Source organism: Onthophagus taurus, chromosome 8 (assembly GCF_036711975.1).
Source record: "Onthophagus taurus isolate NC chromosome 8, IU_Otau_3.0, whole genome shotgun sequence".
In the NCBI taxonomy this organism is placed as follows: domain Eukaryota; kingdom Metazoa; phylum Arthropoda; class Insecta; order Coleoptera; family Scarabaeidae; genus Onthophagus; species Onthophagus taurus.
Window position 1 is genome coordinate 19,581,272 of NC_091973.1, and position 24,570 is coordinate 19,605,841.

At 34.5% G+C, this 24,570-nt stretch overlaps 1 protein-coding gene across 1 annotated transcript; it reads left to right on the forward strand.

Moving 5' to 3' along the window:
* Positions 1 to 8,060: 8,060 nt before the first annotated feature.
* Positions 8,061 to 8,465, forward strand: LOC139431373 (uncharacterized). The gene has a single exon (XM_071199031.1). The coding sequence runs from the start codon at positions 8,061 to 8,063 to the stop codon at positions 8,463 to 8,465; it is 405 nt and encodes a 134-aa protein (XP_071055132.1).
* Positions 8,466 to 24,570: the final 16,105 nt, after the last annotated feature.

Genomic DNA, 24,570 nt, shown 5'->3' on the forward strand with positions numbered 1-24,570 from the left:
GATTATTTCTGGGAATTCTACTCTACGGAGTACAGGTGTGGGGAGGGCAAATTGTGTAGTTAGAAGAATGTTAATATCAATTCAAAGATACATGCTGTTGTCAATGTCACCGTTATGCAGAACAGTTTCAAACGATGCCTTGCAGGTATTAAATGGGTTTATGCCCGTAGATATTGTAATAGCTACGAGGTATATAACGTACTGGGGCAGTAAAGGGGTGATACGTGAAGTACTTGGAATTAGGGGTATGAGAATAACAAATGATAAAAGTAGGAAAAAGGTAAAGAAAGAAATAAATAAAAGAGCTATTAGGGTATGGCGAAAGAGGTGGGATGAAAGCGATAAGGGGAGGGTGACTTACCTTTTTAGATCCCGAGTAATGGATGGTCTTCCGAGCTGGTTCCAGGTAGGATTAAATATTGGGTTTGTACTGACTGGTCGCGGGCCTGTGAGACAAACATTGAATAAGTTAGGTTTAATAAATACAGTAAGATGTACTTGTGGCCAGATAGAAACGGTGGAGCATATGTTATTGGGGTGCGAGTAATATAATGAGGCAAGAAACGCGATTAAAAGAGATTTAAATATTGGTGTATTAGATAGAAGCACTCTGGGTAATCTGACTGCCACGGGTAAGCGCTTTGCAAAATTAAAGGAATATGCAGATGCTATTTTTTCAATAAGAAAATCAGAGCCTGATGAATTATGAGTAATTAGGCTATTGACTTGTTTATTATTTGTAAATTGTTTATTTATTTAGAGTTTATTTATTTATTATTTATTTATGCTTTGTTGTACGTTCTGTTTTAATTATAGAAGTTATCTGTGATATTTACACCCTTCGTTAAGGAAGAAAGTCTATGATATTTACAATCTTCGTTTAAAGAAATCTGTGATATACGTGTGCTGTGTTGTGATGCAGAGAATTATTTACAAGTTCTGGTTTTGATATTAAAAATTTGTTTACATGTTATCATTGTACAGAGTTATTTACATTGTGTTATTTATCTTTCGTTATATGTACTCAGGCTTAAACTTGTTGGCTTGGTTCTGCTCTCTCTTGAAGGTTTCGGGTTGAGGCGTCGTGGTCGGACTCCGGGGATGTTTATCGTCCTCCGTCCCAGCGCACTTTGCTATGGAACGGCCAGACACTGTTGTGGGAAGCCTACTTTGCGAGCCTTGTATGTTCCAGGAAGGTTATAAACACCCCGAGATGAGCGAGGCTTGGTGGATGGGGCCACGTGTACCCGTGGGGCCGCACGATGGGTCTCGCGCCGAGTCCTGAAACAATGTGAGGTTGGTTAGACTAAGTATTGAATAAATACTTACCATTCCGTGGTTGGTCTGCGATGTCCTAAGCCGTCTGGAACCTGGAAAGAAGATTTGAGTAAGTGTAAATACGGTATTGTTTAAACTTTTGTACTTAATGTTGTCCTGCGTTGGTGTTGGTTTGCGTAAGATAGTAGGGGCTCCGCCTCCACGCGGCAGGGATGCTCACTTCTTTCGGGAAGGCCAAGTGAGCCGTTGCGAAAGATGTGTGAGACGGAGTGTGGTAAAGGGTTATACCCAGAAACCGCAATGAAAGTGTAGAGTATGTGTGTGTGTGTACTTGCTACAAACTTTGGCAATAATTGGAAACAATGCTTTCCTCATGGTATGGTTATCACCATAACAACATTAAGTTTTAAATACATACAATAGTTTTAGAAAGAACAAAAAAATTGATACATTATATTCCATCATATGGTATATGGTATGTGTAGCGTGCTGTGGCAGCAGCACTCTATAGCACTCTATCAATTGTGTGCATATTTGCACACAATTGATTTTGAAGCAAAACATAACAGACGCAAAATAAAAAGTCTGCCAAAAGTTAATTTTATAATTTTATTATTATGTTGGCTAATACCTCATAGCCACATTTGGTGACCCCGATCAAAGCAACTCGCAACCTGGTAGATTCTTCCCCCAGTCCGATTAAACCAACTCACAACCTGAAAATTATCCCTTCAACCCGACTAAACCAGCCCGGCAAATGAGATTCAACTGAAAAATTCAAGAATCACCAATTCAAGAATTAAGAAGAATCCATTCAACCGATTGAGCTCCAGCGAACATACGCCCCGACGTCCCTCGCACTCTATAACCGACTAAACGTTACCGTCGTCTAATCAGACTGCGCTACAGCGCTGTAAGTACTTTCACTTATTCGCCTATTTAGAATAACAGAAAGAGGAAATTAGAAATTTTATTTTTATCATCCAAATTATTGAATTAAATCCGTTATAAATTTATGTCATACAATGACATATTTCAAAATCATACAATAAAAATAAACAAAATTTTATCATTTTTTAAAAGTTTTTATTAAATTTTTCAATCGTAAATAGAGTTTCTTAATAAAAATTTAAATTTTGTTTCAATATGGCGACCACAGATAACGGTGACAACTCGATGACTGACGACCTTCAAAATGTCACTGCCATTAAATTTCTACCATTTTGGTCCTCCAATCCTGATTTGTGGTTTCGGCAAATAGAGGCCCAGTTTACACTGTCAAAAATTAAAAGCGAGAAAACAAAATTCAATTATATTCTCGCGAATTTACCAACTGATATTATTACAACCGTAGTTGATTTAATTCAATCTCCTTCAGATACAACTCCTTACTCTTCCCTTAAAAACGCTCTGATAGAAAGATTATCACTGAGCGAAGAAAAAAGGCTCGATGATATTCTTTCTGGGACTCAAATGGGAGATCAGCGTCCGTCGGAGTTTTATAGGGCTATGTCAAGTACCGTCGCAGGTTCCCAAGTAGTAAGCAACGAATTGCTTCTGAAACTTTGGAAAAGACGCTTACCTCAAGCGGTATCAGTCGCGCTTCTCACATCTGGAAAGGAGGAAGTAACAGACCTTCTATCTGTCGCCGACAAAGTTTGGGAGACGTTAAATTCCCCCACACTTTCTTCCTCATTTTCCGACTCACAACACAACACTTTTCACCACACCTACAACTACACCCGTGACAACAACACTACAACACGAACGACACCGCGACATGCCGAGCTTTTGACGGCAATTCAAAATTTGACAGTAACTTGCCAAACATTATTAAAATCAGTTGCCCAACAACAACAACAACAGGACTGCGTAACGAAACGTTTAGAGAGCTAGATAAATTCTTTATCTGCACAGTTTCAAAGCAATACACCTTCAACTACGTCAAATTATTGTAATTGCCACCAGCGTCATACCTCTCGTGAGAGATATCGTTCTCATAAAGTTCGATCAAGAAGTAATTCCAATTCAACTAATTTGAATCACGTATGTTGGTATCATCGTAATTTTGGTAAAAATGCAACGAAATGCGATGGTGCCACATGCAGTTTTTATTCCGTATTTGCAGATAGAACCACCACCAATAATTCAAAAAACCCGTAAAGATTCGAAGGAAAAAAGAAGAAATGTTTTCTAAATTCAAAATTAAGACTGATAGTCAACCTCAACTTTTGGCAAATTCATTTAATACAAGACTTTTTATATTTGATAATCAAAATAATCAAAATTTTTTAATTGATACTGGCGCCGATATTTCGGTTTTACCATTTAAACTTTTTCCCAAACACAACCAAGACACCGAATCAAGCCTTTCTGCAGCCAATGGTACTAAAATTAACACTTATGGAAAAAAATTACTCACGGTTTCGCTGAATTTAAGACGAAATTTTCCATTCGTCTTCACCATTGCGAACGTTAATAAACCAATCATTGGCGCAGACTTTCTTCATAAATTCGGTATCTTGGTTGATGTTAAAAACAAACGATTAATTGATTCAAAAACAGAATTATACTCAATTGGTACCAGTATCAAAACAAATGAACCAACACCAAAACTTTTTTCTTTCGAATCCATATATACAACTCTTTTAAAATCATTCCCATCACTAACCTCTACACCGGATTTTTCTTCACCAGTTAAACATCAGACAACACACAAAATTATAACTAATTCGCATTTACCGTTTTGTCGTCCTCAACGTTTAGATGTACATAAACACGCAATAGCCAAAAGGGAATTTGATCAGATGGTAGCCATGGGAATATGTCGACCCTCTTCTTCTTCAACAGCATCGCCTCTACACATGGTCCCCAAAAAGGATTCCAATAATTGGAGACCATGTGGAGATATCCCCTTCCACATATTCAGGATTTCAACTTACATTTGAATGGATGCAAAATTTTTTCAAAAGTGGATTTAGTAAGGGCATATCATCAAATTCCGGTGGAAGAAGAAGACATTCCCAAGACAACTATCACTACTCCTTTTGGTCTTTTCGAGTTTACTCGTATGCCCTTTGGCCTCCGTAATGCTGCTCAGACCTTTCAGAGATTCATAAATGAAGTTCTTTCGGGTCTCAACTTCTTATTCGTTTATTTAGATGACATTCTCATTGCAAGTCATAACGAAGAAGAACATTATGTACATCTCGAGAAGTTATTTGAACGGTTAAGTACATTCAATATCAACATCCAACCATCTAAATGTGTTTTTGGAGTTACTTCCATTGATTTTCTTAGCCATCATATCACTAGCGATGGTATTCAACCTTCTAAGTCTAGGATTGATGCTATTTCAAAATTTCCCAAACCAAAAACATTGAAGGAACTACAAAGATTTTTGGGCATAATTAATTTTTATCATAGATTTTTACCGAACATTTCTAATATGTATTTATCACCCCTTCATAATCTTTCATCATCGCTTTATTCAATTAAACAAAAATTAATAACATCTTGGTCAGATGAACATGAAATTTCCTTCGCAACAGCTAAAGATCTTCTAACGAAATCTACCGTTCTAGCTCATCCATCTCCTCACGCTTCGCTGTCACTTACCACAGACGCTTCTAATACAGGTATAGGAGCAGTTCTGAGCCAAATTATTGATGAAACACCGCAACCATTAGCATTTTATTCACATAAACTTTCTCCAAGTCAAGTTAAATATTCAACGTTCGATAGAGAGCTATTGGCAATATATTCTGCCATAAAATTTTTTAATCATTTCCTACATGGAAACAATTTTACAGTTTTCACCGATCACAAACCTATAACTACGGCAATATTTTCATCAACAGAAAAAACACCACGACAAACCAGGTACCTAAATTACATAACACAATATACATCCGATGTGAGATACATTAAGGGAAATTCCAATATTGTTGCAGACGCTTTGTCCAGGACAAATATTGAATCCCTAAATTCTCAGTACCCCGACACACTTACACTTTACAAAGCTCAAGTCACAGATATCGAATTGTCGAACCTACTACATAAACAATTTTCTCACACTCACACTACAACACCCTATCAGTTATTGCTACAACCCACAACGCTACCTGATATCAAATTATGGTGTGAAATATCAACGAAATCTCCGCGAATCTCCATTCCGCAGCAATTTAGTGAAATAGTTATACAAAAATTTCATGGTTTATCTCACCCTGGCATTCGAGCAACCATTCATTTAATAAAAACAAAATTCTTTTGGCCTCATATGTCGAAACAAATTCGTATTTGGACAAAATCATGTTTACAATGCCAGAAAGTTAAGATACAAAAGCATACAAAATCGCCAATTCTCAAAATCAAAGTTCCAAAAGTTCGATTTGAACGCATTCACATTGATTTGGTTGGCCCACTTGTTCCATCTCTTGGATGTACTTATCTGCTCACAGTCGTTGAGCGTTTCACACGGTGGCCAGAGGCTTTTCCTCTATTGCAGATACTCTTTTCAGGCATTACTTCAGCCGTTTCGGTATTCCTACCATGATCACTCACGATCAAGGACGACAATTCGAATCACTATTATTTTCAAAATTCCAATTATTTTTAGGTACTCATCAAATACACACATCTGCTTATCACCCACAAAGTAACGGTATGATTGAACGATTTCACCGTACTTTGAAATCAGCGATTATTGCTAGAGGTAATTCTACTAGATGGAACAATGACTTGCCTTTGATTCTCCTAGGTCTCAGGTCATTCCTAAAGGAGGATTTAGGTTGCTCATCCGCTGAATTGGTTTGTGGTCAGCAACTCAGATTACCAGGAGAATTTTTCTTACCTACCGAACCATCAATTGAAACTGAACCATTATTATCACGTTTAAAATCATCTTTTGCTGACATTAAACCAGTTCAGTCAACCATACATTCCAGCCAAAAACCTTTTGTTCACAAAGAATTATTCAGGTCAAACTTTGTATTTGTTAAAATTACTGGAATTAAACCTACGTTGTCTCCTAGGTACGAAGGTCCCTTCAGAGAGTTGAAGAGACTTTCAAAATTTTTCGTTGTATTGAAAGACAGTAAAGAAATAAATGTAAGCCTCGATTTGCTGAAACCGGCTTTCTTTCTGAACGAAAACGTTTCTCCTGAAGTCAACAATTTAATAATTAATAAAACTAAAAAAGTACATTTTAAATTTTAATTCAAATTTTTGACTAAATGTTATCCCTCTTTCTGTTCTTTCTTTATAGGAGGGGAAGTGGATGTAGCGTGCTGTGGCAGCAGCTCCATTTAAAAACATAAAATTGTATTTCATTTATTATTATTTTTATATTTGCACACAATTGTTTTTGAAGCAAAACATAACAGACGCAAAATAAAAAGTCTGCCAAAAGTTAATTTTATAATTTTATTATTATGTTGGCTAATACCTCATAGCCACAGTATGTATGGTTATCACCATAGCAACATTAACTTTTAAATACTGCAAGAAGCAAGGACACAGAAAAGGCTTGTTTTTTAAAAAAGAAACGAACGGGAACCAAGACAAGCAGAAACGAAGACGATAGACAACACAGAAGAGGAGGAGGAGAAAGAACAAGGGTACAGAACACCAATAAACAAAATTAATTGCAACCGAATTCCTGACAAGGTAATTATTGTTGTCAAAATCAACGGTTACTGCTTGCCAATGGAAGTAGACTCAGGAGCAGGAGCAAGCACTATTGGGAAGAAAACTTTTCATGACATTTTCGGAGACAAACTACCAGAGTTAAGTCCACCGAAGGTAATTTTGAAGGATTATCAAGATAAAGTAGTTGATACATTGGGAGAATGCACAATCTCCGTAGATTATAAAAATAAAAAAATGAATTTACCAATCATTATTCTAAAAAACGATCGATCCAGTCTAGTGGGTAGAAATTGGTTCGATTCATTGGGAATTTCCGTAACAGGAATAGACAATTACATAGTTAGCAATACAACGCCCACGAATATCCAGAAGTATTTGAAGAAAAGGTAGGAACATACCGAGGTAGGCCAGTATCATTCGATATTGATCCAAACGTAAAACCGATAATGATGAAAGTGCGCATGATACCTTTCGCGTTAAAAGGGAAAATCGATGATGAATTAAACAGATTATTACGTGACACCCAAGGTGGGGAACGCCAGTCGTAAGTGTCATAAAAAGTAACGGAGAAATTAGGTTGTGCGGCGATTATCGGTGACATTAAACAAAACTTTACGTACCGACACGTACCCAGTACCATTCGTTCAAAGCATTCTAGCAACGTTAGCAGGTGGCAAGGTATTTGCAAAAATTGATATGGCCCAAGCATATTTGCAACTGACTGTGGACGACGAGGCCGCCGAAGCACAAACCATTATTACTCACAGAGGAGCGTTCAAATGTAACCGATTGCAATTTGGAGTTTCTGTGGCCACACAGATCTTTCAGAGATTTATTGACACACGTTCGGAGTGTTACCTTATTACGACGACATATTATGTGTTGGAAAGTCAGATGAAGATCTACAGATGAAGGTCAGAGAAGTGTTACGACGTTTCAAAGAAGACGGACTTCATGTAAGAAAAGAAAAATGTACATTCAAATAAGAAAAAATTAACTATCTGGGATTTCAAATAACAGAAAAAGGAATTAGCCCTACAGAAGATAAAATGCGTTCAATACAGAACACACCACTAACAAAACAGAATTGCAGGCATTTTTGGGTTTGGTTAATTTCGATGTTGAAGAAGATGAATAACGAAGATATTCACAAAACATTGGCAAGATATCTACTACCACAACATTGTATACCTCATAGTACAACTGAAAAGTCACCCGCAGAGATATTGATGGGACGAAGATTGACAACATTGTTGGATAAAGTAAAACCCGATTTCTCCCGATCAATGAGAGCAAAAGAAGAGTCGAAGAGGGATAGCAAAACTCCGAGAACTTTTGCAACAGATGATTTAATATATGCTAGATCTTATGTTCCAGGTCCGAAATTGATACCAGCTTCAATTTCAGAGAAAACTGGTCCAGTAAGCTACGGAGTGGAATTGCCGGATGGAAACATTGCCAGGCGACACACAGATCAACTACGTGGACGAGTGGAAGAGTCATCTGCAAACAATACGAATGGCCAAGATCAGTAATCAGAGAACGTTGAATCCAGTCTACCAGAAGCAACAGAGGCCCAAGAGACAACCAGAGAGAGAGCAACAAGAGAACGAAAGAAACCTCAGTATTTAGAAGATTACGTTTGTAATGTTCGAGAAATCCAGGAGGGAGGAGTGTCATGTATGCTCATGACCAAAAGAAAACGTGCTCGCTACGTTTCGAGCGCGCCAACCAGTACCGTTGGGTCCGCTGCATTGTAACGCTCGCTCAAGGTTAACAGCAAATGTAATACAAAGTAAATTAGATGTAACGATTTGTGTTGTAATAATAAATGTGTTAAAGTTGTTAAACTAAACGTTATTGTTCTATTTGGGACCCTCCCACTGACGAACACAACATTTTGGCGACGAGGATTAAAAGTCAATGACAATGGCGATTCTAGGGAAAATAGAGTCGTTCAACGTAAATGATTCGGCTAGTTGGGATGCCTACGAAGAACGAATCGGGTATTTCTTGGCGGCAAACGGGATTGTAGACAACAAGAAAAAACATGCATTATTATGTTATTGTTCTATTTGGGACCCTCCCACTGACGAACACAACAGTGCACATTACTGCTTTTATGTATTTTTTCTTGTTTTCGGTACATGGCATCGTGAGGAACCGCAAGGATATCCTACAGCTAATCCAGAGGCCAAATTTTTGTCCAAACATCGTGGTCGATGTTTTTCTAAGTTGGAGGAGTGTCGCAAAGTATACAGCGGTCATCGACGCTCAAGCGCGGAACGCTCCAATTGGCTGAAGGATCGTCTGGAAGGGATCGCCGCGAGACCATAAAAAACACGAAATCACATTTGTAGAGGGAGAAAATGGAATTGTAACATCGAGTGTATTGTTCATTGTTGATAGAGGCAAATAAAGTTAAGTGTACCTACATAAGTAGAAAGCCTTTCATTCAACACCCTATAATACGTTATATCCGCTACGCCCTAGTAAAGTGAGAATATTGTACGTTGAAAATTTTGACCCTAATCCCATTAGTGCAGCGTGTTGTTAGTGCCCTAGACCCTAGATGGTATAGGGCTTTTTCTCTGACTTCATACATTTTATTTGAGCTGGAGTGAAGAATTTATTTAATATACTATTAAGGAGATCTAATTCTAAACCTTGTGCTTTCATAAATAAATAGAAATCTATCTTGACCTTGGCATCTTCTTTCGCTTCAGTTAGTCGTTCATCAAGTGTACAAATAATCATCTCTTTAGATTTCATTTCGGTTTCAAATATAGTTGTTGACAGTTCTACATCTGTAGTGATCAATAGATTAGCTGAAATGAAGTTTATAATTGAATGTTATTTACCACAAAAATCGGAAGTATCCTGTAGGTAAATTGGCCGCAAAGTCAAATTACAACAGTCATATTTATTACTACAGAGTGACACAAAAAAAGGGAACTTTTTAACAATTCAATAATACCAAGAGTGATGGAAGAAAAATATTTTATTCATAGTAATTGAAACCTTAAAATTTGTCATTTAAGAAACAATGGAATTTATCATTTTTTTTAAATTACGTCCTGTAGATGTCGTCCTCCTGTACGAATGCATTCTTGAAATCTGCTGTTGAGATTCTTCATGATTTTGATTTTCTCATTGACCGCTGCAACATCTCAGCTCTCAGCTAGTACACTGTGAAATTAATCCTGGATTCTATGTTTTAACTCATCTAGAGTTCTTGATCGAGTAGTGTATACTTTACTCTTGAGGAAGCCCAACAACAAAAAATCGCAACAATCACAACTTGCTCAGAAATTGCACTCTCTACAAAGTATCAACCGCAACTGCTTGCTTACGAATTGAACGCCGTGAATATCAAAAATTTTCCGCCAAAAATAGATAAATTATCAAATTATAATGTGTGTGCTTTTTTTGGAACTGAGTTTTCAGTGAATAGAATTGATAAATTACTAAATATATAAAGAAAAAAAATTGTCTATAGACAAAGTTTGAGCAAAAAATCTAGATTTAGAATATTCGAAGTATAATTGAAGTGACTAATTTCTCCTGAAGATGACTACAAACGGTAGTCGAAGGCGGTAGAGCCGAAAAATAAAAATAAAATTATCCATCTCAACAAACATTGTTGTTTTTATTTAATTCAATCACCAAGATGGAAACGAATAATATTAATGATTATTAATTGTGTCTAAACAACCGGATTTAAATGGAAAAAAAAGTAACGTATGTAAGTAAAAGTAATTGATTATAGGCTTTTAAACAGACAGATGATATGTTTCCGTTACCATGTATAGGTGATATCTTACATTCATTGTAATGAGTGATATACTTTTCTCACTTAGATTTGTCACAGGGTTACTATCAGGTCGAACTAGATCCAAAATCACGACCGTACACTGCTTTTGCTACAGATAATGGACAATGGATGTTTTTGATTGTAATGTGTTAGGAAAGAGTAAACACGTAGATAACGAAACTCTCCGTCTTTTTATTCTTCTCAAACCTATTCAACAAGTAGGATACAACATTCGTCCTACACCAAACGTGTTGAAAGCAGTTTCCGGAACCAAGAAGACAGCCGTGCAATCTCACCCTGACTATTGGAGTCAACCCAACTACGGAAGTAACCGTGACTATTGGTGTCACCCCAACTACAGAAGTGCAACCCCGACTATTGAAGTCATCCTCCCGTTCCTTAGTTGTATCAACCAAATTAAAAGAATCAGAAGCTTCATAGAATTTCCAACACGTTCGACACTCAACATCAAGTTGGCGAACCTCAACAATCCCAAACACTTCCTCCACCGAAGCAGAAGAGCTGGAATTCTACCGAGCCATATCAGGAACAACTCGAAGAAACCTTTTGTCACTACTGGATGGAACCGATGGTGGTCTGTCCTCAGAAATACACTTCTTTTCACCGTAGTGGTTACCTCAACGGTCCTCACAACCTTGGTGCCGGCCCTTTGGCCGTTATTGATGTCGATAACTTCAGATGAGGTTACTAATAATTAGTTTTGGGGTTTGTTAGCCTTGGTTCCTGTCCCGTAATTAAAGTTAAAATTAGTGACGTTTCCTACCTCTGGTTCCCAGTTTCCTGCTTTACTTACCGAGGTCGATTGGCAGCTCTATTGGCGGCCATGTTGTGGCGTCCCCAGCCTTCGCACGCAATTTATTAGACGTTTTTAGTTTACGTTGTACAGTTGTTAGTGTTTTATTTGTCCCGCACTCGTAATAAACGGGTGACTCGAGATTGATAGGTCTCGCCGATTTCGTTCCATCTCCAACGTGTCTCTGTTAAGATCTTGTGGTTAAAAAATCGAATGAACTTATGTTTCACGTCACAACATAACCTCTAATTGTGAGTAACACGCGGTTGCGCTTGAATCATGTCTGATTACCTTACTTGTAGTTATCCTCTGATGAAGTTATAAATAAATAACGAAAGCTTAGGACAGATTAAAGCAGGTTTATTCTCTCATCTACCACACCGGCTGCTTATCCCGATATTTTTGTCAATAAAAACAATATTTGTCTACAGTGGGAGTCATGAAGCAACACCGGTCAAGAAAGGGTTTTTTTGAAAACTGACGGACTTCACATTGACAACGTGTGACAGGATGTGATACTAATGCATACGTCTTCGTCGTTTACTAATTGACGTCGTGCCGGAAGAAGAACGTTCTACGTGCGAAACAGCTGTAACTTATAAAATTAATTAAAAATATTTTTTATCGTTCTTTATTGATTTTAATTTTGAAATACAACGGTGGGCTGGAAGAATGGCGTAACTTGAAATAAATGAAACAAATTTTTTCTGAAAACCATCAATTGATTGGAGATGTATATAAAACTCCTAATTCTTTAAATGTAAACCATTCAACCTTAATGTAAACCTTAATCATATCAAAAAATTTAAAGAAAAAGTTGAAAACAGCAATTTAATTTTAACAGTAGGAGACAAGGGCGCGGGCACGGTCATTTTAGATAAAATGACTTACATTGATAAAACTCTAGACTTCTTCATGGACAACAGCATCATCGAAATCAAAAATAATCCCACCAATGCTTTTAGTAACAAACTTAGAAAATACTTAAGAGAAAATTCAACTTTTTTGTCTAAATTCAACATTAATTCATATAACGCTCTAGAAATGAACCCACTCATTCCTTCTTTGAAAAGTCTAATTAAATTGCATAAACCTGAAAAAAGCATAAGACCAATTATTAGTAATCATAACACTCCAACCAATAAAATTTCAAAACTAATTCAAAACTTCCTTTATAAACTTTTTCACAACAACTTCACACACACAATCAAAAATTCTACTGATCTAATAAATAAACTAAAGACCTTCAGAATTAAAAACCTTAGTAAACTAATTTCTTTCGACATAAAAAATTTATACTCTAACGTTCCAATCGATAAAACATTATCTATCATCAAAAAATACTTGATCAGTTCACAAGATATTAATAAATTAAACATATTAGAAATTAATAGTTTCATTGGTCTTTTGGAGATTGTATGTAGTCAGAACTTTTTTACCTTTAATAATAGATTTTACAAAATGAAGGACGGTTTGCCTATGGGCTCACCTATTTCGGGCATTCTATCAGATATCTATGTTAATGAATTTGAAAAAGAACTATTTTCAGATAAAAATCATTTTTTCAATAAGGATATTGCTTTCTATGCCAGATACGTAGTTGATATCCTTGTTGTCTATGAAGAAAGTCATGCTAAACTTGGTGGTCTTTTCAATCTGATAAACAGCATTTGCAATTTAGAATTCACCCTCGAAAAAGAAAACAATTACAAAATAAATTTCCTAGATTTAGAGTTAACTAGAAACATTAAAGAAAATATTATCAACTTCAATATCTTTAGAAAACCCACTACCACAGATTGTATTATACCAAAAAGTTCCTATTCTTGTGATCAACATAAATTTGCCAGTTTTCGCTTCTTTTTCAATAGAATTTATAACGTTGCTTTAAATAATGATAACCTCAGCCTTGAAATAAAAAAGATTGTAAAAATAGGACTCAATAATGGTTTTTCTATAAAAGATTTACAAAACATTTACTATAAAGTGCACAACTCACAAATCACTAAATTAATCTATCCTCACACTAAGTCCAAAACCAAATATATTGCCTTACCTTACCACCCATCTATTGTTAACCCCGTTAAACAAAATTTGTTGAAATTTGGCCTTGCCTCTGCCTTTGTCTCTCAAAACAAAATTCATAAACACCTTTTTAATAATAAACATCAATTTAACAAAGAGGAGTTGAGTGGTATTTATGAAATCAAATGTCCTGATTGCGATAAAATTTATATTGGTCAGACTGGACGCAGCATTAAAAAACGTTTCAAAGAAAACATTTTCAAAATGAAATCAAATTCCAGGGTAAAAATCGTGTGAGGAATTGTACATAAAATGCAAAAATATTATAAATTTTAACCGTCAATACAACAAATACAAAATTATTACAGATTACAGAAATTGTTAAAATTATTATAATATGTATATCAATAAAAGTCTGTTAGCGCCACCTATGTAACTGTGTTTCAACTTGGAAATAAAAGTTTAAGTTAGTTGTAATGCTGAACGCTCGGAGAAAGGTTGTTTCATTTTACTCCTCGCTTAATAGGTTATGGGCCCAGCCACACCCAGTGTAACGTACCTTGATTTAACCAGTTAATTTAAGTTTAAGTAAAGTGATATCACAAGTACTGAGCGCATTATGGCTAATAGTTATTTAACAAGCGTTCCGAAACTAAAGGGACGAGAAAACTACGAAGAATGGTCTTTTGCCGCAGAAAATTTCTTAATGTTGGATGGTTTAGAGAAAAGTATTGTTGGAAAAGAAGCAGATGAGAATAAAGTAAGCCAAGCACGAGCTAAGCTGATTCTAACAATTGATTCTTCGCTCTATATCCATATTAAAGAGACGAAAACGGCTGAACAGCTGTGGAATAAACTCCAGAATCTATATGCGGATACCGGATTTTCCAGAAAAATCAGTTTATTGAGATCGTTAATTTCAACAAGATTGGATGATGCAACAAGTATGGAATCGTACGTTGGTCATATAATTGAAACGTCTCAAAGATTAAAAAACACCGGTTTTGCTATAACGGAGGAATGGATCGGATCATTGCTTTTGGCTGGTTTGCCGAAAAGATTTATGCCGATGATCATGGCTATAGAACATAGTGGGATAAAAATAACGGCTGACGCAATAAACTCCAAATTGTTGGATATGGCGGATGCAAATTGTGGAATTAACGCGTTTGCCGCCAAAACAAAGTGGACTCGAAGATCTGGTGAAAACCAAAATAAGGTTGGTAGTAAAGTAGGTAAAACAGATAATGACAATAAAACGTCAAAGAAAGAAATAAGAAGTTATCGATGTAAATGACTTGGTCACTATAAAAATAAATGTTCAGATGGTCAAACAAAAGAAAATGAAAGTACAAACGTATTTAGTGTAGTTTTTTTGGGCGGACAAGCGTTCGACAAAGAAGGTTGGTACCTCGATTCGGGAGCGAATGTCCATATAACCTCAAATATAATGTGGATGAGGAATATAAGACGGTGTGAGCAACCCAAAGAAATAATTGTAGCTGATAAGTCCAAATTAAAAGTTGAAAGCACAGGTGACGTAGACATAAGTACGATGGTAAATGATAAAACGTTTAACGTAACAATTAAAAATGTATTATACGTACCGCAAGTAGTTACTAATCTTTTATCAGTAAGTAGATTAATTGAAAACGGAAATACTGTTAAATTTGAGAAAAATGGTTGTCAGATAATCAATAAAAATGGCGAACTGATTGCAATTGCCAAAGTGGTGGACAACATGTATAAATTAGAAACTTGTGTAAATATAGACTGTGTTTTGGCTGCGGGGCAGACAGTATCAGTAGAAACGTGGCATCGGAGATTAGGTCACATAAATAAAAAAGATCTGAAACTGATGTCTGAAGGAGCTGTAAATGGTCTGGAATTCAAAGGAAAGATTGATATTGATAAACAAAGCTGCATAATATGTAACGAAGGTAAGCAAACGAGATTGTAATTTCAAAAGAAAGGTTCTCGTGCTGACGATTTACTAGAACTCGTACATGTTGATGTCTGTGGTCCCTGGAACAAAAATCGTTGGGTGGAGCAAGATATTTTTTAATAATCTTAGATGATTTTAGTAAAATGGCTTTTGTTTATTTTTTGAAAAGTAAAGATCAAGTTTATGATAATTTTAAAGAATTTAAAACTTTGGCAGAAAATCAATTAAATAAAAAATTAAAAACAATGAGAAGTGATAACGGTGGTGAATTTTGTAATTTAGTATTTGAAAATTATCTGAAAGAATGCGGTATTGTACATCAAAAAACAAATCCTTACACGCCCGAACAGAACGGTTCAGCAGAACGTTTAAATAGAACAATTATCGAAAAGGCTCGTTGTTTATTGTTCGATGCAGAGTTAGAAAAGAGGTTTTGGGCAGAAGCAACAAATACGGCAGTATATTTAAGAAACAGATCTACCGTTACAGGTTTAAATTCAAAGACACCTTATGAAGTATGGTACGGTGAAAAACCTAACCTTGAAAACTTGAGAATATTTGGAAGCCAGGTCATGGTACACGTTCCAAAAGTAAATAGATTGAAATGGGATAAAAAATCGAAGAAAATGATTCTTGTAGGATTCAGTGAAACCACAAAAGGATATAGATTATATGATCCAGAGACTGAAAAAATAGCTGTATCTAGAGATGTTACAATAATGGAAAACCTAAAGGAAGAGGTAAAGATAGAAATACAAAATAACAAAGAAGAAAATACAGATTCAGTGGGGGAAGAAGTAACTGAAGAGACCAACATAGAAGATGAAAGTATTGCAGAAGAAAAAGATGAGTTAGAATCTGATATCAATCAATTTGATGATACAGATGATGAAGACTATATTGTTAATGTTAAAATAAATGAAAATAAAAATCAAAGATCCAGAAGGACTCCTAAACCTAGAAAATTTGATGATTTTATAACATATGCATGTGTGGAAGAAATGGTATCGGAAGATCCTGATAGTATGGAAAAAGCTTTAAAAGGACCAGATGCTGAAAAATGGAAGAAAGCAATTTCAGAAGAATTAGAAAGTTTTGAAGAAAACAATGCATGGACATTGACAGACTGGCCTGAGGATTCGTCAATGACAGTAGTGAAAAGTAAATGGGTATTTAAGAAGAAGATCACCAGTGATGATAAAGTGACGTATCGTGCACGGTTAGTAGCAAAAGGTTTTGATCAGAGACCGGGTATAAATTATGAGGAAACTTTTTCACCTGTAGTGAGGCATTCTAGTTTGAGATTGTTATTTGCTTTGTCAGTTAAATTAGGTTTAAATATGAATCATTTGGATGTTAAAACAACTTTTTTAAACGGTTATTTAAAGGAAACTGTATACATGCAAATACCAGAAGGACTTAATTGTGAACGGAAAGGAAAATGTTTAAAGTTAAATCGTGCTATTTACGGATTGAAACAATCATCCAGAGTTTGGAATGAAAGGGTTAATGAAATTTTAATACAAGCTCAGTTTCAAAAGTCGAAATTCGAACATTGTATTTATATAAAAAATAAAAATGAAAAATTGACCGTCATAGCTGTGTATGTGGATGATTTTTTTATTTTTTCAAATGATGAAATCGAAATGTCAAATATTAAGAACATTTTAAGTAGTAAATTTAGGTTAAAGGATTTGGGAATGATTAAACAATGTTTAGGTATGAATGTAATTGTTGATAAAGACAGTAAAAGAATTGTTTTAAATCAGAAAGAGTATATAAAAGCTTTATTGAAACGATTTAATATGTTAGATTGTAAGAGTGTTCTCACTCCCTTGGAAGTTGGTACGAATCTTGAAAAAAGTGAAGTAAATTGTAAACTTCCTTATCAACAGTTGATAGGTTCATTGATGTATCTTTCGGTTTTAACAAGACCTGATATCTCTTTTAGTGTTAGCTATTTAAGTCAGTTTAATAATTGTTATGACGAAAAACACTGGAAAATTGCTAAACGTATATTGAAATACTTGAAAGGAACAATTAATTACAGTTTAATATTTGTAAAAGATGATAATGATTTGACCGGTTTTGTGGATGCAGATTGGGCAAATAGTTCAATAGATCGTAAATCTTATACTGGATATGTTTTTAAATTGTCGGGAGGTGTAATTTCTTGGGAAAGTTCAAAACAAAAAACAGTGGCACTGTCCAGTACAGAGGCAGAGTATATGGCATTAGCAGAGGCTGCAAAAGAAGCTATTTATTTGAAAGGACTTTTAAAGGAATTAATAAATCGCGATATTTGTATTAGTTTATTTAATGACAACCAAAGTGCATTAAATTTGTCAATGAATCCGGTATATCATAAACGAAGTAAACACATTGATGTTAGACATCACTTTATAAGAGATGCAGTTGCAAATAAATTAATAAAGGTTAATTATTTGCAAACGGCGGATATGCCTGCTGATGTGCTAACTAAAAGTTTAACTTATAAAAAACATTGTAAAATGTTAAATTTATTAGGTGTAATACAATGCTGATTATGTATTAACTTTTATTGCTAAGTGGGGGTGTTAAAATTATTATAATATGTATATCAATAAAAGTCTGTTAGCGCCACCTATGTAACTGACTTTCAACTTGGAAATAAAAGTTTAAGTTAGTTGTAATGCTGAACGCAAGGAGAAAGGTTGTTTCATTTTACTCCTCGCTTAATAGAAATACATTGAATAACAGAAATTTTTTTGCAAAATAATAAACAAAAGTTTGGACAGGAGTTATATGTTAATATTGTTTGGTGATCTAAAATATCAAGACTTATGCAGTTGTATGTAAATAACAAATCTTAGTAGGATGCATGTTGTAGTAAGATTGAACAGGGAAGGTATGGATTGGATTTTATTGAGGTTAAATTGAAAATGATTGTGAGGTAGAGGAGAGGAGATGAAGAAGGATGCTGGTAACCAAGGAACCCAGATATTGCGATATTCAGACTGTTACCTTGGTCTGAAATCCTCGTTTATCTGGGGTAAAACTATGGTAATTATCAAATTATTTTGAGAAGAGGTCAAAAATCTACAGCAAAATATATGTAACGTACTGTACAATAAAATATGTCGCAAGAATTTTTCAATCAATAAAACAAAAACAAACAAAAATCGAGAACATGAGTAAACCCTTCGAGACAGAATTAATTCATGAACAATTTCTGGATGAGAAGTATACATTGATACCAGTTAACAATGTAGAATATGTAATTTGGAGGTATGAGTATAAAGGTTATACCTCTAAACCTTTATACTCATACCTCCAAACACCGTACCTTCCAAAAAAACCCCAGATAAACGAGGATTTCAGATCATGGTAACAGTCTGAATTTCGCAATGTCTGGGTCCCTTGGTTACCTTCTGGTAACCCCTTCCCCCCTCTCCTTCTTCTCCCCTCTTCTCTACATCTCGGTCATATTCACTATTGTCTACCAAACCCAATCCCCACCATACTACTCATGTTTAATTTTGATGTGAAGTCTTGATATTTTAGATCACCAAACAATATTAACATATAACTCCTGTCCAAACTTTTGTTTATTATTTTGCAACAAAATTTCTGTTATTCAATGTATTTCTGTAATAATTTTGTATTTGTTGTATTGACGGTTAAAATTTATAATATTTTTGCATTTTATGTACAATTCCTCACACGATTTTTACCCTGGAATTTGATTTCATTTTGAAAATGTTTCCGTTAGACATTGATACTGTTTTGTATTCATTTTGTCAATTTGTCAATTTTCAAGAATTCAATTTATGTTGTTTGAATGTTTAGAGATTTTTTAAATATTGAATTTTTCGCGCCATCGTACCAGAACGTCAATTGTATATTTTTGTTCAAGTGCTGCCAACAGATTTTTAGTTTAATTTCCAACTTTGCAACTGAAATATAACCTCAAATCACATATTTGCGCGCCTAAAAGTTTTCACAGTTTATCACTTCTAAGTTAAGTTATATTAATAGTTTTTTTTTGTGAAGGAACCTTCATGTAATAATCCGATGAGCTCCTGTTTTATTTTATGTTCGTTGACGTAAGTTATCTGTATTAGTTTTTATATTTCTTCATATTTTAAGATAGACATGAATAAGCACACGTTCTTTTACGATACTTAAAGATATTAATGTAATCCTTGTTTTATACAGGTCGTTTTCCTGAGGATGACTGTTGCACAGTCGAAACCGGTAGAAAACTAAGCTTTTTACAATAAATGTCATCGTTCAAGTGCTGTTTTTTAATTCATTTAATTTAATAATGTAGCACTGAAAGATTTATCGGCAACGTGGAAATTTAATAAGAAAGTATGGATAACCCGAGACTGATTATGGATAAATGGTTGCTCCAATTTGATAGAAAAATGGTCAGGCAAAAACTTTATTGAAAATGTTATTATATATTATGTATGAAATGAACAAAACACAAGAAAATCTTGGAAATTATGTTCGAATCGACGATATTGGAGCAACAGAAGTGATGAGTATGAACATTGACGATGTGTTTGAAAACATGATTGAACATGATCCTGCACCACAAGAAGAAGATCTCGAGTGTGTCACTGTTGAAAGCAGCAACACAATTACTACCCATATTGCTTTCAAAGTAATTAACGATTTAAAATAGATTTGAAATTGAAGTTTGTGGACAAGCTACTGTAAAATGTAAAATAAATAATATTGAAGAGAGTGTGGAGTTTCAAATAGGTAATTTTCAAGCACCATGCATACTGGGTTATCCTACGATAAAAGCCTTTAAGTTAATAAAGTATTTGAGTGAGATACAAAATGAAAACAAAATGGAAATGATTGTTGATGAATATAAAAACTTGTTTCATCGCATTGGAAAGATGGAATATACTTATGATATCAAGCTAAAGAAAGATGCAATAATAATTATAGAATGTCCTAGGAAGATACCCATCGCTCGAAAAACAAATAAAACAAGAATTGGATAAAATGGTCACCTGAATGGGTTAGTTCCATGGTGGTGGTGAAGAAGGCAGATCAATCGCTGAGAATTTGCTTGGACCCAAGAAACTTAAACCCAACTTTGAAGGCCTATAACTCCTCAGGAGTACAACTTAGTATAGAGATAAGTTGCGTTAAATCATCTTAATTTATTGTCCTCTACATGTCCCTGCTCTGTGTCGGTTCTTATGTGAATCACCCTGTATATACCGATGCAGATGAGAACTGACGTGGCACAATTATTGCATTAATTTTTTTTTTTTTGATAATAATGTATTGTATGGTTGAAAATAAAGGATTTATTATTATATTATTATTATATGTATTGAAGCTGATGTAGCCGGCATCAGTTCTCTACCAATAGGTGAGATGATAATTGATTCATATTCCTTGAAAGATGAGGCATTTCCCATCTTAAATTTTAATGAAAAAAAAATTGCTGTTGCCAAGTGGTACTGCATATCTAAAGCCGAAAAAAAAGTTTCAAAATTATACAAAAGGTATATGGGATTTATGACCGAAATAAATAATTTAAGTCATTTTGTATCTTTTTTAAAGCAAGTTTTAATTTTATGCAATAGCGATGTCGATAATGAAAATTGTAAACATGCTTTAAATTATGCAGTTAGAACATTTGAATTTGATCCAAATAATAGTACAGTCAATAATGATAGTGAAAAAATTAAAATCTTCGATATGGAAGATCAAACAAAAGAAGAAAAGAAATCAGAATTAGAGCAGCATTCAGTGAAAATATAAAGGACGAAGCTCTTGCTGTAAGTATCCATAATAAAGAGTTTCGACAAAAAAATGATTTGAAAAATTGACATTAAACTACCGACAGTATTCTTAAATAATTTAAAAAGCAGATCAAACATCTGTGAATCATAATTTGAAAGAAGACTCTAGTGATATATATTTACATGCAGTTGAACGCTGGAAAAACAAAGTGTGCGTAATTGAAAAAGATTATTTTTCTTACCACGAAAATGAATTAGCGATAATGCCAATTGAACTTGACTTTGATAAACCCAGAACAATGATTAATATATAATATTTCTGAAGATGCAGTAAATCAACTGGATTTATCATTACTGGATCACAGTTATTCTTCATTAAAATTTAAGATGGGAAATGCCTCATCTTTCAAGGAATATGAATCAATTATCATCTCACCTATTGATAGAGAATTGATGCCGGCTACATCAGCTTCAATACATATAATAATAATATAATAATAAATCCTTTATTTTCAACCATACAATACATTATTATCAAAAAAAAAATATATATATATATATACATATTTATATCAATAAAAAGCAGAACTAACACAAAATAAATGGATGGCAGAAAAAAGGTGCTGGGTTCAAATTGCCACAAAAGTGGTATTTGTTCTACGACCCAGCCCCATTACAAAAGAAAACAAAAAACTGGAACAAAAAACAAACAACAAAAAAAAATATATATAATAAAAAACCAAACTAAATTAAATTACACTAAAACAAAATTGCCAAAGTAATAACAAACTTAGCTGTCATTGAATTTATTATCAGGCTCCTAAGCCACTCAACTGACCCGCCATGATAGAAGCCTTCAATCTTCGCTTAAAGATCTGAATAGACATACTGGTCTTGACATGAACAGGAACGCTATTGTATATGTGAGCGATTTGATAACTAAACGACTTTTAAAAAAAATCATGTTTATGTTGTGGAGGAGTCAAATTGCCCTTAAACCTTAAGTTCAATGTATGCACATCAGACCTAAATTTTATTTTATGGTAAAGATAAGCAGGTTTCCCGCCAATAGCAACAGTGTGGAACAGCGTAGCGGAGTGAAGCAGTCTTCGATTGGGAGATACGTGCTGCCGCCTCCTAATACCGTATATTAGCCGCAAGCAGGCATTTTGTATACTCTGCAGCTTACACCTATCTAGGCGGAAATATTAGGTCCATAAACAACATCACAGAAATTCATATGGGAAAGAACTAACGTTTCACATAATAAAATTTTAGTTCTCAAAGGTAGAAAACAGCGCGAAGCGTATATCATTTTTAGTGCTGCATACGATCGCTGCGTACACTTATTAACGTGCTCCGAAAAGGTGAGCAACTTCCAAAAATGTAGATCCAACCTCAACACATTGCATCCGATCACGGAGATAGCTAAGCATGAAAGTCGAAGCTGAAGGACTTAAACCAATGTGTTGCAAAATCGCAAACATTACTGAATGATTCAGAGCAGGTCACGAAGGCCTTACTATAATCAAGCAATCAGAGTAAGGTCATTTTACTCTCATCAGATGCCCACAACACATCGTCAACTATGCTGAGCAGTGTTGTCGCACATCCATGACCCTTCCTAAAACCCGATTGTACACTGGGCAGAATATTGCAAATATTTACATATTCCTTCAGCTGCGCTTCAATAATTCTTTCAGCCAACTTTCCCAAAACAGGCAGAATACTTATTGGTCTTAAGTGACCAAACTCTGTAACATTTGACTTTTTTGGTAATGGCTTGACCAAAGATCATTTCCAACATGCAGGGAAGACACGCATTTATTAAATGAGTAAGATATGGTACTATATGCGGGGAGTACAATTGAACAAATGAAATATTTAGACCATCAACGCCCGCACAGTTTTTTCGAAGAGTTGAAATAATCTGTAACACATAGTCTTCACTCACCTCACGGAACTTGAATGAATTGTTATTAACTGGATTGGAAATGTAAACGTCATACAACTCCCTGATCGACTCATTGATAAATCAAATGAGATTGATTTATCAGCCTTATCTGATAAAACTGAAGCGACTACAACAGTCAAACCTGGTTCATCCATTGGAACAGCAGTTATGACAGCTATCAAATAATGTATCTCATACATTGTCATTAAGAGGTACATATGTCACAAAATGTCCTGAATTGCCGATACACATGCAAAAACCAAAGAAAATGAAGAAAAAGGAAAAGGTATATTAAGTACCATCTATTTCCATTAATGGCATAATGACCGCAGTTAACAATACTTATACCTTTGCTGCTTTCTCTGAAATTCTTAGTAATGCTTACTGCAATTACAACGCTTTTTTAGAATTTATTAAAACACAAAAAACGAAACCCAAGCTCCACAGCGATTATGCTCTTCATCATGTTTATAACAGTATTGTAGGAATGGTGCGGACAATAGCTAATATTTGAACCGTGGCTATATATTAAAATCTATTCATAAAATACAAAGTAATATTATTGACTGCAACACGAACATGACATTCTTGTTCACACAACTTATGGATGTATTGAAGATCGAAATTCGTTCTTGAAATGTCAAGAATATCAAGTATTTCATAAAATAGCCATTCCCATTCCAAATTTAAATATTGTATGGAACTACAATTATTCAATCCTTGAAGAATCAATTAATAACTATTTACAAACAAAAATATACCCATGTCTTAAATGTGGAAATAATTCAACTAGAAATTATCTGTTGGGGCCATATCTGTGGATTGATACTGAGGATGCATACAAAAAATTAAGCTATACGAAGTCTTTAAATGTGGATATATCATATATCAAATGATTTTTATTTTTGTTTTTCTTTAATTTTGTAAACTTTTTAATTTTATTTGCTCCGATCGGTTGTAACTTTTGCGCAGTCTCTAAATTTTAAGAACTGGTTTTCACCAGATTGAGTTTAAGTTAACTTTGATGTTAAAGTTTTGTTCGTTTGAATACTTTTGTCCATTCAATAAATTATAATGGTTTCGAGTTTGCTGCGTGTTTTTCAATTGTTTCCAATTGTACAATTATTAACTAATTGTAAGTATTTAATTTAATTTTGGGTTCTTTTTTATGGCCGCTGATAATTGACCTCGTGGTAAATAATATTTTTTGTACGTTGCTTTACAGATTTTTACCTGTCGAAGAAACAATAAAGGTTTCGAAATATCGCAAAGAAAAATTTAGTTCTTTTTGACATATTTTCTGGAGCTAACGACATCGATGAAGTTCAGGAA

Excerpts from the sequence above, each read along its gene's own strand:
- LOC139431373 (XM_071199031.1), top strand. The coding sequence starts at position 8,061 with ATGAATAACGAAGATATTCACAAAACATTGGCAAGATATCTACTACCA.